This window comes from Megalops cyprinoides, chromosome 15, assembly GCF_013368585.1.
Source record: "Megalops cyprinoides isolate fMegCyp1 chromosome 15, fMegCyp1.pri, whole genome shotgun sequence".
Lineage (NCBI taxonomy): Eukaryota > Metazoa > Chordata > Actinopteri > Elopiformes > Megalopidae > Megalops > Megalops cyprinoides.
In genome coordinates, this window is record NC_050597.1 from 4,116,265 (window position 1) to 4,129,820 (window position 13,556).

Here is a 13,556-nt window from a genome sequence, read left to right on the forward strand (position 1 = left end):
GAAAAAAAAAATAAAAACAACCATAAAGGAAGCTGTTGATAAGTGATCTGGAGTTCATGTCCTCTGCAGTGTAACGTCGGGCACCAGCTCACCAGCTGAGGCTCGGGCTCCTCCTCTTCCTCTTCCTCTTTGCCTTCCTCGATCTCCTCGGTGACTTCTGCTTTGGCCTCCGCGATCAGCTCTCGAAGAGGCCTGTTATCATTCACGCTGGTGACAAAGGGATGCTGCAGGGCGAGATGCCACAACAAAGTATGAAAGACAACACCTGAGACAGCATGAGAGTCGCACACAATAAAGAGACAGCCAAAACAAAAGCAAAAGAATGAAAGATGATATCTGAGATAACATGCAAGTCATATACAACAAAAAAGGGGGGGGGGGGGGGGGGGGGATTTGGGTCAGTTTCACCGAATTTTCAAGGGCAGTGAGATATTCAACAATTTTCCACAATTTTTCCACGACCTTCAAGGATGAAGATATCTTGAAGGACTTTTACGGAACCCTGTATGTGGCTGCTTTTGTTCCATGGAGATTGTGACCGCGTGCGTAAGCCGTAGTATTACCAGCGCAGAAACAAAATCCTGTTTGTTCTGTCACTATCTCTCACCACGGGTAACAAGGAGGAGAAACGCAGCAGAACTCCTACTTACTCAAATGCCCATCAAATGCAATTACATTTGTGGCAGCTGGGCAGGGCAGCCCTGGGACTGGCCGTGCCCCTCACCGAATGAAAGGCCGCCGCAGTGACAGTGCCTTCCCGCTGAACTGCGTCTGCTCCGTCCTTCTTTATTACATTTCCAAAGAATTACGCAGAAGCACGGAGCTGATGCCCGAGGCCGATTCAGACGACAGCAGCACGTTGTGTAACAGTGAACCGGCGTGATCCTCGTGGTTGTCGGGGGAATGCGTCATCCCCGTCGCGGTAATAACGTTCAGATGTCAAGGTGGTCCGGAATTCTGAGCACGTCCGATACAGCTGTTAGAAACCCTGTATGACTCAATTTGTGACTACCCGTTAACAAATACGCATGTAAGCAAATATCTGTCTACGCTCACCTCTGATATTATTAAGCCTAAGTGCACAAATTATTGTTTCTGGAGGAGATCTTACACAGAGAAAAAAACAGTTTTCAGTTTGACGATGAAGGGTGCCATCCTTAGTTAGCCAGCGTAATCCCCTTTTCCACTTATACTCTACAGATGTCATACCAATGTGATTCACAGATTGGTGTAATATTTACATTCATTGGAGTAAAATGAAATCTACTGCTGTGAATAATACTTATATGCGTATTTCACCACTGAAGAGAACTGAACAGCAGCCACCTACCTTCTTCTGATGGGTCACTTTCTGAACAATATTTACAGCAGACTTAAGACGGTGAAGTTTCTTCAATACCCAGACCTTCAACACACACACACGCGCACACACACACACACACACACACACACACGCGCACGCACACACACACACACACACGCACACACATGCACGCATGCGCACACACACACACACCGGACAGAAGGCAGTTCCCGCACTCTGTACAGCCTTTGATTCACAGCAGGGTGTCCTTATCTGGGATAAGACTATCGGCCCCGCCCTTTTCTTAAACCTACCTTCATAAAAAACAATTTCACAGGGTGTACACTAGGTGGCGCACTGTTATCTCCACGGCATGAGACGTGGACACGCTGCATGAGGTATCTAGGAGAGGTGTTTCCCCAGGAGCACATATGCACACTGAAGACAAGGCGCTGTGGTTTGTGTGCTGTGGGCTGGCACAAGCGATCGGGCTCTCACCTGGAGGAGCTGGGTGGGGCTCCACCGGTTGTCCACATTCTTATCCAAGGCTTTCCTCAGAAAGTCACTGAACTCTGGAGACCTGCAAAGGAGCGTTGGTAATTAGACAAGAACGCCATCTCTGCGTCGTAAGTCCCAGTCACAGGGAGCCTTCACGTGTGTCAAAACGGATGGAGTTATCACGATGTACCACTGACTCACTGAACTGAATCAGCCATAGCATTCTGCTGTGGAGAGCAAAGCCTTTTGATTCACTGAAACGAGTCAGAGATTGACGTCACCTGCTAAGCCACCGTGGGGTTTATTAGAGCTCTGCTACCACGACTAAAACCCTCTTCACTGAGTATTCCTGTATTCCAGAACCAGGGCTTGTAACCAAATGCTTGCTGGTTCGATTGCCCACTGGGGCACTGAGTCTAGACCACTGGGCATGGTACTTAACCCAGAGTTGCCTCAGTAAATATCTGGCTGCATGAATGGATGACATGTAAAAACTGTAACCTGAATTCTCAGTTGCTCTGGATAAGAGCATCTGCTAAATGACAATAATGTAATATACTGTAAAAACCAATGGACAGAGACAATCTTCAGTGTGACATGTTCAAGTCTCAGTCTGGCTGGGGCCGAGCGGAGGGCCTCTTTGGGGCCGAACGCTGGCGTGGCTTGGACACAGCGCATGCTCACCACCGCGACGGCTGCATCAGGGTGGGGGGCTCGGACTTGGCTATCTTCAGCAGCACTCTCATGGGGTTCATCTCGTGGTTCGGGGGCTCGATCTGCGCCAGCTCAATCAGGGTGATGCCCAGGGACCAGATGTCCGCTTTGTAGTCATACGGCCGGTCTTTGGAGGTCTCACACATCACCACCTCCGGAGCCATCCTGAGGAAGGGACACAGTGATGACTGACACACTCTGAGAGAGGGGACACAGCACTGACTGACAGACTCAGCGGGAGGGGGCACAGCACTGACTGACACACTCCCAGGGAGGGGGCACAGCACTGACTGACAGACTCCCAGGGAGGGGGCACAGCACTGACTGACACACTCCCAGGGAGGGGGCACAGCACTGACTGACAGACTCAGCGGGAGGGGACACAGCACTGACTGACACACTCCCAGGGAGGGGGCACAGCACTGACTGACACACTCCCAGGGAGGGGGCACAGCAGTGACTGACACACTCCCAGGGAGGGGGCACAGCACTGACTGACACACTCCCAGGGAGGGGGCACAGCACTGACTGACAGACTCAGCGGGAGGGGACACAGCACTGACTGACACACTCCCAGGGAGGGGGCACAGCACTGACTGACACACTCCCAGGGAGGGGGCACAGCACTGACTGACACACTCCCAGGGAGGGGACACAGCACTGACTGACACACTCCCAGGGAGGGGGCACAGCACTGACTGACACAACCTGAGGGAGGGGACCTAAAAAGCCAAGCCTCAAATGTGATATTTACTCAGAATAAGTTTTCCTTGTTTCCTGCCAACTATAAGACACCAAGAGAGGCACTAATATCCTAAAGCAAGAATACCATACCATCTGTCTATTACTCTATTTCACATGTTAACACTCTGCATATCTGCAGAGTGTAATCTATCATCGATCACAAAGGTGTGCAGCCCCAGGGCTGCATATTGTATACATGAACAGGTGACACAGGGAAATATTTCACATGTGTGACTCACCAGTAAGGCGTCCCAATGAATGAGTCCCTCCTCTGTAGTGTCTTGGTATTCTTAGCAGACACGCCAAAGTCAGCTGAAATGGAAAACTGTGGATTAGGGACAGGCCAAATGCCATGGCGACCAGGAAAGGCAGAGTCATGACAGGCCTCTGGAGAATGCAAACATCTGAGGGCTGACACTGCCATTAATTTCCCTCTCTGCTAAATGACCATGACAGCATCAATGTCACACTTGTATTTTGCTTGTTCTTTATCTCATGACATTTCTCCTAATAGCATATTCATCCATGTCAATCATAAATTAACGCGACGGCAACTTTTTTGTTTCTAGAATGTGCTGCCAGCCACAAAACCAGACTGGGGCTGGACTCCTTCTCAGTTCAGACACACAGAATCAAACCGGACACTTTGCGAATGTTGCCAATTATTGTTTGAAAGTTGAAAAGAACGAGCTTCACAAATGTTTTTCACTCACAGAAATTCCCAAACTGTTGTGACAGAACCATCATGAAGACATATTGCACTGAATAACATGGGTGCTACATAAAACACATCACAAGCTCAGTCCTCACTCCACAGCTACCCACAGGGGTGGGGAGAACTTGTCTATGTTTGACTCATATTTCAAACTAGCTACTGATTTCCACCTGGGAGACCAGGTGAGGTGACTTTCCAACCAAATACAGACTCCATATAAATAATTAAGTGCTGCAAGTGAAAGAAAGCCAGCAGACATAGCAGCTTTATAGGACTGAAATTCCCACCCCTGATCTAGATAGTGTGTTGTAATTATTTCAGACCCACTACACTTTATTACGTCTGAGAAACTACTGTCATTCACATGTAAGGGGTGACACAAGAAGTAGTTGTGTATGACTGGCAACCTGCTTATTATTATTGGGAGGAGTGTGAGGAGAGTGCATGCCTACCCAGCTTGATGTCTCCATCCAGGGTGAAGAGGATGTTCCCAGCTTTGAGGTCTCTGTGGATCACCTTGTTCTCGTGGAGGTAAATGAGGGCCTCCAGGGTCTGCTTACACACCACCCGGATCTGCGGCTCTGTCAGAGGCCGTTCCAGCTCTGCAAACACACACACATGCACACACGCATACACACACAGACACATGCACGCATGCATACACACAAATACACACACACGCATACATGCACGCATAGACACACACACGCATACACACGCATACACACACACACACACACGCACGCATACACACACGCATACACACACACACACACACACACGCACGCACGCACGCACACACATACACACACATGCATGCATACACACACATACACACACACACGCATGCGCACGCACGCACGCACGCGCACACACACACACAGACACATGCACGCATGCATACACACAAATACACACACACGCATACATGCACGCATAGACACATACACACACGCATGTGCACACACACACACACACACACACACACACACACACACACACACACACACACACACACGCACATACATGCATGCATACACACACATAAACACACACACGCATGCGCACGCACGCACGCACGCGCACACACACACACACACGTATGCACACACACACACGGATGCGCGCGCACACACACACACACACACACACACACACACACACACACACACACACACACACACAGGCACATACTCATTGAATTCATTCTGAAACAGGCCATCATCTGCAGTAGTCACATACTCATGCACTCCTGTATCTAACTGTGTTGCTGGCCATCTTCCATCACAGATTGAAGGAAATTCTGCCAGATAAGTATATGTAAATGTAAAAGCAAATGTAAATGTGGTTTTAGTGCCATCTGGTGATGTTATACGTTTGTTTTTTTTGTTAGCAACACTTTACTGGGATTTAAAAAAGATTAACACACATACATTTCCATATATGGAGATACACAGGTATGTGTGAGGGCATGATTTAAAACACTAATGTGGACAGAGAAAAATGACAACACCAAAATAAATACAATTTCACTCACGTTTGCTAAATATGTATTGCAAAAATGTATTGCATTTGACCAGTTACTCAAGGTCTTAGGACAAGACTTAAGCAGGACCTCTTCTCGCATATGTACATCTGAAATGTAATGAAGCCAAGCGCATTTTAAACGGACACCAGGCTTGAACCAACCTTTCAAGACTACCTTCTTGCAGTCTTTCAAACCCGCCCTGAAATGCCATCTGCATTTTTAACGGCTATTAGAATCATTTCCTGACTGAAGTAAGCACAGAGACACACCCTTGCTATTAATACCAGCGCTGACATCAGCCCTCAATGAGGTACACATAACACTGACTCACGACACGCCGTTCCCAGCGCGGGGAACAGGTGAGTAGAATGTGTGCCGTGTGCCTGTCGTTGGCCGCGTTCGGAGCCAGCCCGCGTTGCCCCGGGCAACCGCGGATGCCACCGATGACAGCCGCCGTGTGACCGGGCCGGCAGGGCAGTGACAGGAATGCCAGCGCAGCAGGTGGCGCCAAGCGGTGAGTCAGGGCTTTCGCAACGTCCCGCGACTGTTCCCCTCGTGACCACACCTCCCGCCAGCCCCGGCCTATGAGTTATTATTTCCCTGCCTAGGAGACACAGCCCTTTTCCAGGCTGACTTACACTGCAGGCATTTCACACGCTATCGATATCTACAGCAGGATAAGGGCAGGGTGTGAGGGGTGAGGGTGGAGAGGGATACTGAGAAAACATTTTGGACACGGCACAACATGATGTATTAAGTTATACCACTCTTATATCCAGGGTAGCTTTGACAGGATAATAGGTAAAATGTAAGCTTTCATACACTTGGGTATTCACTGAGACAGTGCTGGTTAAGGGTACAACGGCTGTGTCCCACGGGGGATTCAAACTTGCAGCCTCCTGGCTAGCATACTGCCCGCTGCTGCCATGTTAAAAGGAGTACACAGTACCTCCTGTTGCGTTCGGGATATAACCTCATGTTCAGTGCGGAGCGCATCAGCAGAACAGACTCCAGAAATTAAACACTACTGTGGGAGGATCCATAGCGCTTCCAAAGAACACAGTGAAAATGCTGACACGCCAAAACAGGGCAAACCACCCCTGAAACCAGAGCTGCGCAAATTACAGCCCTGGACCAAACCGACGGCAAGAGGCAGGAAGCCCCGCATCCATTCAAATGCGATTAGCGCCGTGGCCGTATCTGCAGCATCTTCTCAAATGGGAGGGATGGCTAACACAAACACAAATGCTTCCCCGCAGAGAGCCGTCGAGAGGGAAAACTGAGTGTAACACGGTATCAGTGACTCATGCCTCACCGGCTCCCGTTTCATTTCCCCCAATTGATTAAAAACAGCACTTACCCAACATCACCGCGTCCACCGCCCCCCCGGCACAGAACTCGATCAGAATCTGCAGAGGGAAACGCGGAAAAAAGAAAAAAAAAAAAAAGGGGGGAAAGAGAAATAAAGAGAGAGTTAATTTGAAAGAGTTAGCTCTTAAACCGCTTCCTGTTTCAAAATCCTGCAGCCAAGATTTTGGTAGCCCACAAGCGACATTCTTGCAGACTTGCATTCTGTGATTGATTCCTAATGCTACTGCATTCTGGAACTGCCACCATAGCCAAAAAAATAAATACATAAAAGAAACAAACAATCAAGACACATGGGCAAGAATGTGCAAAGTCAACTTTCCATTGAGTTTAGCTGACCCGTGACCCCCCTACCCTCACAAAAAACAGGCTCTTACATCACAAGCACATAGTCTTTCATCAGAGCCAGACTACTTCACTCTTCCCCAATGTCTTCAGTGGAAGGGAAAAAAAAAAAAAAAAAAAGACTCCACTCAGACAATCAATGCAGCAATTAATCGAGGGCTGCCATTCAAAGGCCAGCTGTTCGGCGTTCAGGCATCTCAATTATTAAATGTTGAGCTGGCGTGCGAAGGGCCGAGCTGAGCACGGAAGGATTTATGCGTCTGGATATGGGAGATGATGTAAGTGGATTTCAGCAGGCACTACCAGCACATGGCATTCTCTGCAGCAACTAGGCCCTTCTGTTGGAGCCTCTGACATCACCGGCTAAAGATCTCAGCTCCAGGTAGCAGGAGAGGCTAAGACCCTAGTGGAGAAAGGCTGCTTCATTATCAGAAACATACAGTGACCTGCCTGCAGTGCAATTTCCCATTTAAATACATTTCCGTTTGGCGCATGTGAATGAGCTTCACATGGTGAAGTGATTGTGTGGGCTGGTATGTGTTGGCAAAGGCACCGAGAAACCTAAAGACCACAATCGTTGAGAATGAGAGTGGGGTGGTAGCCCATCTGGACGTCTGAGAGGCGATATTTCCATACAATAAAAGAATGGGAGCCACAGTACAAAGAGGAGGCCACGCTGACAGCTTCCTTTAGCAAAGGAAGTGTAACCGCATTTATGCCCCAGTGACAATGGCTGAGTAAGAATTTTAGATCCTTTTAATTCCGGAACCTCCCTAAGAGCTTCTAGTTCTATTCTGATTGTCACCTATTCTAGGGAGGGGATTAGCCTTGATCTACGAGGTTATTTAATTGTGTGTTTGCTTATTCAGGTATTTTTGGACCATAATTCAAACGACAAACACCAATCTGTTCAATGTGTCCCCCTGGTTCATCATAACAACCACCTTTTGTGTGCATTAAAAGTGCTAAGTGCAAATGTGTGCTAACTCATCGAGCTGCCATTTACCTTTGCCTACTAGAAGCACATACTTATTGGCCTTACTCTCGGTCAGAATTTCTGAAATGCATAAAACTGTACACAGCAGGCCTCTAGAGCTCAGTGAAGACAGGGATGAGTTAATGGTTTCACACAGAGAGCCAGACGAACACAACCACAGTGTTAGCGCATGCATGACACGTCAGGACATTGCTAGTGTTTTCCCCAACAACTGTTCAACTGTTCAATTGTTTTGGACACTGCTGTAGCCCTGTGTTGGTAATGATCGATGCAATATATTAAACAAAGATTTATCTTACGGCAATGGCATTCCTCCCTCTTGTGGAACACTGAAAGTTCTGATCCTACGCTATTGTCATCCTCCCTCATCTGCACTGAATGTTCTGACAGAATCAAAACAAAGAGGATGATGAAGATGGACGTTTAAAGGAACCCGAGTGTGGCAGTCACACAGCGTTAAGCCTGATGTATTCTGTTTCTCAGCCCTCCTTAAGGGCACAGTGCTTCTAGAAAGAGTATAACCAGTGGCAGTGTGGCATAGTTGCAAGGGGCAGGGCTTGTAAACAAAAGGTTGCTGGTTCGATTTCCTGCAGGGGCACTTCTGCTGGACCCTTGGGAAAGGTACTTAACCCATAACTGCCTGCTGTATGAATGGGTAACATGTAAAAATTGTAACCTATGCAAGTCGCTCTGGATAAGAGCGTTTGCTAAATGCTGATAATGTAATGCAGTTCTCTCTCTCTCTCTCTCTCTCTCTCTCTCTCTCTCTCTCTCTCTCTCAGGTCCTGGTAGCATGTACAATGTAATTGTAATAATCAACACAAAACCTGCCCCAGGCACCCAGGGCAGAAATCACTCCCTTCTGTGGATAAACATCACACCATTCACAACCTAGAGAAGGTGTGAGTATGGACTTTATTGATTGCGGAATTAAACAGGGCCGTCTCAAACCAACAAGACAATTCTAATGTGTCTGTCCACGTCTTCACAGATGGTTCAGATCACAGGCAGGGAACTGAAATGTGAGTAGGAGTCAGCTCAGTAATAACAGTGTGGGCCTAAATGAACTGAAGTCAACTTCAACGTTATCAACAGTGTAGAAAATTACAAGCAGACAGAAACCTACTGACACAGTGTTTGGAATGAAACGATACTGCAAGTCAAATAGGAAGAAAGAAACAGATCTTTCTGAACCTAATACAATAAAGTTAAATCAAAACTAATTGATATTTACTGGTCCTGCTGCTTGCATTATGATACTACGTGCACATTTACACAAGAAATGACATCTGATTAAGCAAACACTATATTCTGGAACACAGTAGCAGACTGGTAAATTGGACAGTGGACGAAGTTGGATGGTTCGATTTTTTTTCCTTCATTTTTCATTACATTACATTACATGACTGGCATTTAGCAGACGCTCTTTTCCAGAGCGACTTACATGTTACCCATTTATACAGCTGGATATTTACTGAGGCAATTCTGGGTTAAGTACCTTGCCGAAGGGTACAGCAGCAGTGCCACAATGGGATCACATAGGAAACACAACTGCTGATCCTGAGAAGGTGTCCGACCAATACCGTCTACAGTTTCCTTTGGTAGTCACTTCCATTTACCAGCTATATCTGAGATTACATTTGTACCACATAACAATTACATAAACCACACCTCAGATTAGCGAAGTACTCTGCGCACTTAGTAATCTATTAAAATATGAATCACCCCACACCGGCCACATGAAAACCCAAGCGGGGCTGCAATTTGCTCTTGTGCTGCACTTTCCCACCTGGGATTTAAACAGTACTGATCTGATTAGGTAAGTGTGACCACAGGCTACTGAGAAAACACATTATCTGAAGCGCTTCCCCCTCCACAGTTCCTCGCCTGTGAGTGTAACCATTACAATTCATCCCTAAGGCTACAAAATCCCGATGAGCTTTTCCTGGAAGTTTCTCATTCTGCCTCTGCAGTTCTGGTGAATTACAGTGCAGGCCGTGGAAGGACGGTCGGAGCAGGACACCGCCGAAGCCCAGCTCACGGGCAGAACGCACGGGCAGAACACACGGCCCCTTCATCCGGCCTGTTGTTTCACCGGAGGCGAGACGCTGCGCGGGCGTGGCCTCGGACACAATGGCGCACACACACCCTGCGCACAGTCGCTGTCTGTGAAACCCGAGTGGTGCGCTCTCCCCTCCCACACTGTGGACGTAACCTCTCAGAGGCCAGCAACACTCTGAGGTCATTGTAACGGGGGGGGGGGCATTCAGAGACAAAGGGATTTACACCTTTTGTAAACATCAATAATCCCAAGACATTTTTTTTATGATTTCTAAACGTAAATTTCCACAATAAAAGAACGCACAATTAAATCTTCGACACACTCAGATTCGGAATAATGAAATGAAATGTGGGCCACATTGACTCCAACCACAATGTTTGCTCCTCTTAATTTTGAAAAATATTATTTTTATAAAGTTTTCAACACATAATTTTTTTTTGTAAATACTTTTGTAAAGGTCAGACAAGTAATGAGAAAGTAACAAGACAAACACAGAGTGCATTGTGGGTATGCTATATCTATGCATGCAAACAGTAGGACAGGGGTATCACTCTGTGCTTGTGATGTGCGGTTTTCAGTATATTGATTTATTTCAGCTTATGCCACTGAAGATAAAGACACAAACAGTGGCCCAGCACCAACCCATGCCCTACTATAACGCTGCACTACAACATACTAAAAGGATGTTTAGTCTAAATATTACATGTCAAATTACACAAAAAAAAATGTAGTTTTGTATCAGCGCAAGTGGATCTTTTGCACTTAAGCATTCAGTGTTGGTACAGTGTGGCATTCTGGGATTTCTCCATTCTTGTGATCCACTAGATCATATCCCCCGCACCTGAGATGCTCTCCTGTACGCAGTTACAAAAAACAAGCTACAGACAGCACATGCCTTATTGGGAAGGACGCTAAACTCTACAACTGAAGTATAGGAGTCAGGCGCCATCCAAAAGGATATATTCATGCACATGAAACCGAGCCTTGTGCCCGGCCTCTTTCAGAGCATAAATAGCTTTCACTCATTAAGCTATGTGCACAGATCTGTTTCCACATGTAATATACAGTATGTTTGAATTACGCAGCTGAAATTGGGCAATCAGTCTCTAATCAAAAACTCATGACCCTGCAGTGACTTGAGGCATTTCCCTCACTTCCTCCATTTTCACTAGTGAAATCTCCATAAACGAACACTACTCAGACAAAATGCACACCGCTCGGTATCATGATCCTATGTCATTCCATCTGTCATGTTTTATTTATGCGATAAACACCAACCACACATGCAAGATATTCAAGGACAAAGCTCAAAAACAGCTTATATCACATACTCTGAAATCGTTCTAATCAGCTCTGCATCAGAATTTTCTGCGCTCAGCCCTACACAGCACATGGAACTTCATTTAGAAGACATTAGCACACATTAATAATTAGCACGTATTGATTATATTTCCAAATGCATAAACTTTTGACCTCTTTTTATGACTCCACTAGGTAACCTGAACTACCCGCCCCTCTACAGGTACATTGCAATGTTAATCTCTTCACAGCTGCAGGCAGAGAGTATCAGGTGATTCATAAATCAATACAAAACCTCGAGCGGACAGACATTCTGCTACACGATAACAGCAAAAACAAAGACTATGTACACATATTTCTCCACACTGTAACTACAAATATATTCTTGTGACTGCATTTATAGACTTGACACCACTCTGTAAACATCATGGTATCAGCTACCACACAACTGCTTCTCTTGTGGTTAATGTCCCTCCTGCCCTTGCCACAATTGTATGTGTGCATAAGCTACCTACAACACACGTCATTACCTACAACAATTACTGACTGCGTAATGCTGATAGACTAGCGGTGGCACTTTTAATGGTGTCAGATTTCAAAAGAGTGGTTACAGATGCCATCTGTTCTGTGATTTTGATCATGGACTGCATTCTATTTGCGTATTTTTTTTCTGTTGGCTTCCGAGCCATCCTGGGAGGAAGTCCTCCATTTATGTTACTCAGTAAGCGTACTGTTGCATAACCCTGGGCCCCACCTCTCATTTATTCATGAACGCTTTCCCTGGCCGTTTGTAATCGCCCATTATCCTGCCGCACATTCAGCCAACACGGAGGCCACCTGAGACCGGCCCGGTCTAAACCGTGCTGCAGTTCGCCTGGGAAGAGCGTTTCAGATTCAACATCCGAACAGCGGAACGTCAGGGGCAGAAACCGTTCAGATCGAAGCCACTCTGGTTTTAAAATGGTGAAGCCGAATACTTGGCCGACGTGAGAAATGTTCAATTGACTGCATTCCAAAGGCACTGCAGGGACCGTGCTGTGGAGCTCCGTTACTCATACTGCAGGTTACACAACACTCCCACAGACGGGCAATTAGCCGTGCTCACTCCACGATAGAGGATATCAAACAAAAACAAGACTGACGGCGTTTCAGTGTTTTTCATAATTCGTCCTGAAGATGATTTCCTGCTGGAAATGCCAGCCTCTTGTCTCTGTGAATGGAGAGCGCGTCTTGAGGAAAGAACAATGACATCGCGTCGAGGTGGAACAGTGTTTTGGGTGACTAAAGGAGATGGCGATTATCTTTTTCTACGGGGAACTGGGGAAAAACAAAGTATTCCTGATGCAGCGGTTCACAGGCCAACAGGAAACATGTGCTGTTAGTAGGCAGCGGTGGTTCTTTACACAGACGTTTAGCTGGCTTGGTTAAGCGTGCTGTGTGACCTTTCTCTGTCCCTCCCCACGTACCCACGTACCCACCCCCCCCCCCCCCCCCCCCCCCCCCCACGGTTCTGCACATGCCCAGTGCGGCCCCTGCTCACCCCCCCCCCGCGCCATTACACACCCTCAGCCCGGAAACACGACCCCTCCCCAGAGAAATCACTCACCCACAGTTTACTCTCGTAGTAGAAGGCATCCAGCAGCTTCACTATGTAGGGGTGATCACAGGAGGCCAGGATATCGATCTCCACCATGTAGTCCTCCAGCTCCTCCTCCGACTTCGTGTCAATCACCTTCGCTGCAGCCAGGATCCCCGTCTGTTTGTTCTGAGCCTGAAACATGGTGAAACAAAGAAGATAGTTAATCACTGTTGAGCTAACTTTCCACAATGGCAGATGAATACAGATTACACTCCCACTAATAACAAGAGTTTTCAGGGGTATGTGCAGAACATTCAAGTCTCCTACTGAACAGTCTTCGGAGAAGCATGGTATGGATTGGCCATGTAGCCAGAAAAGTGGAGGTTACTTGAAATTTAAATGAG

The 13,556-nt window shown here is 47.0% G+C and overlaps 1 protein-coding gene across 3 annotated transcripts in view; it reads right to left on the reverse strand.

The window, feature by feature from the left end:
* The window catches only part of slka (STE20-like kinase a), a 35,624-nt gene that overhangs the window by 12,680 nt on the left and 9,388 nt on the right, over positions 1-13,556 (reverse strand). For all 3 annotated transcript variants that reach the window (XM_036546294.1, XM_036546293.1, XM_036546292.1), the window contains exons 2-8: positions 13,180-13,344; positions 6,863-6,911; positions 4,427-4,576; positions 3,499-3,571; positions 2,486-2,680; positions 1,802-1,883; positions 93-224 (exon numbers count right to left, since the gene is read on the reverse strand). In XM_036546294.1, coding sequence (XP_036402187.1) covers positions 93-224; positions 1,802-1,883; positions 2,486-2,680; positions 3,499-3,571; positions 4,427-4,576; positions 6,863-6,911; positions 13,180-13,344 — 846 coding nt within the window. The remainder of the gene's footprint in view (positions 1-92; positions 225-1,801; positions 1,884-2,485; positions 2,681-3,498; positions 3,572-4,426; positions 4,577-6,862; positions 6,912-13,179; positions 13,345-13,556) is intronic.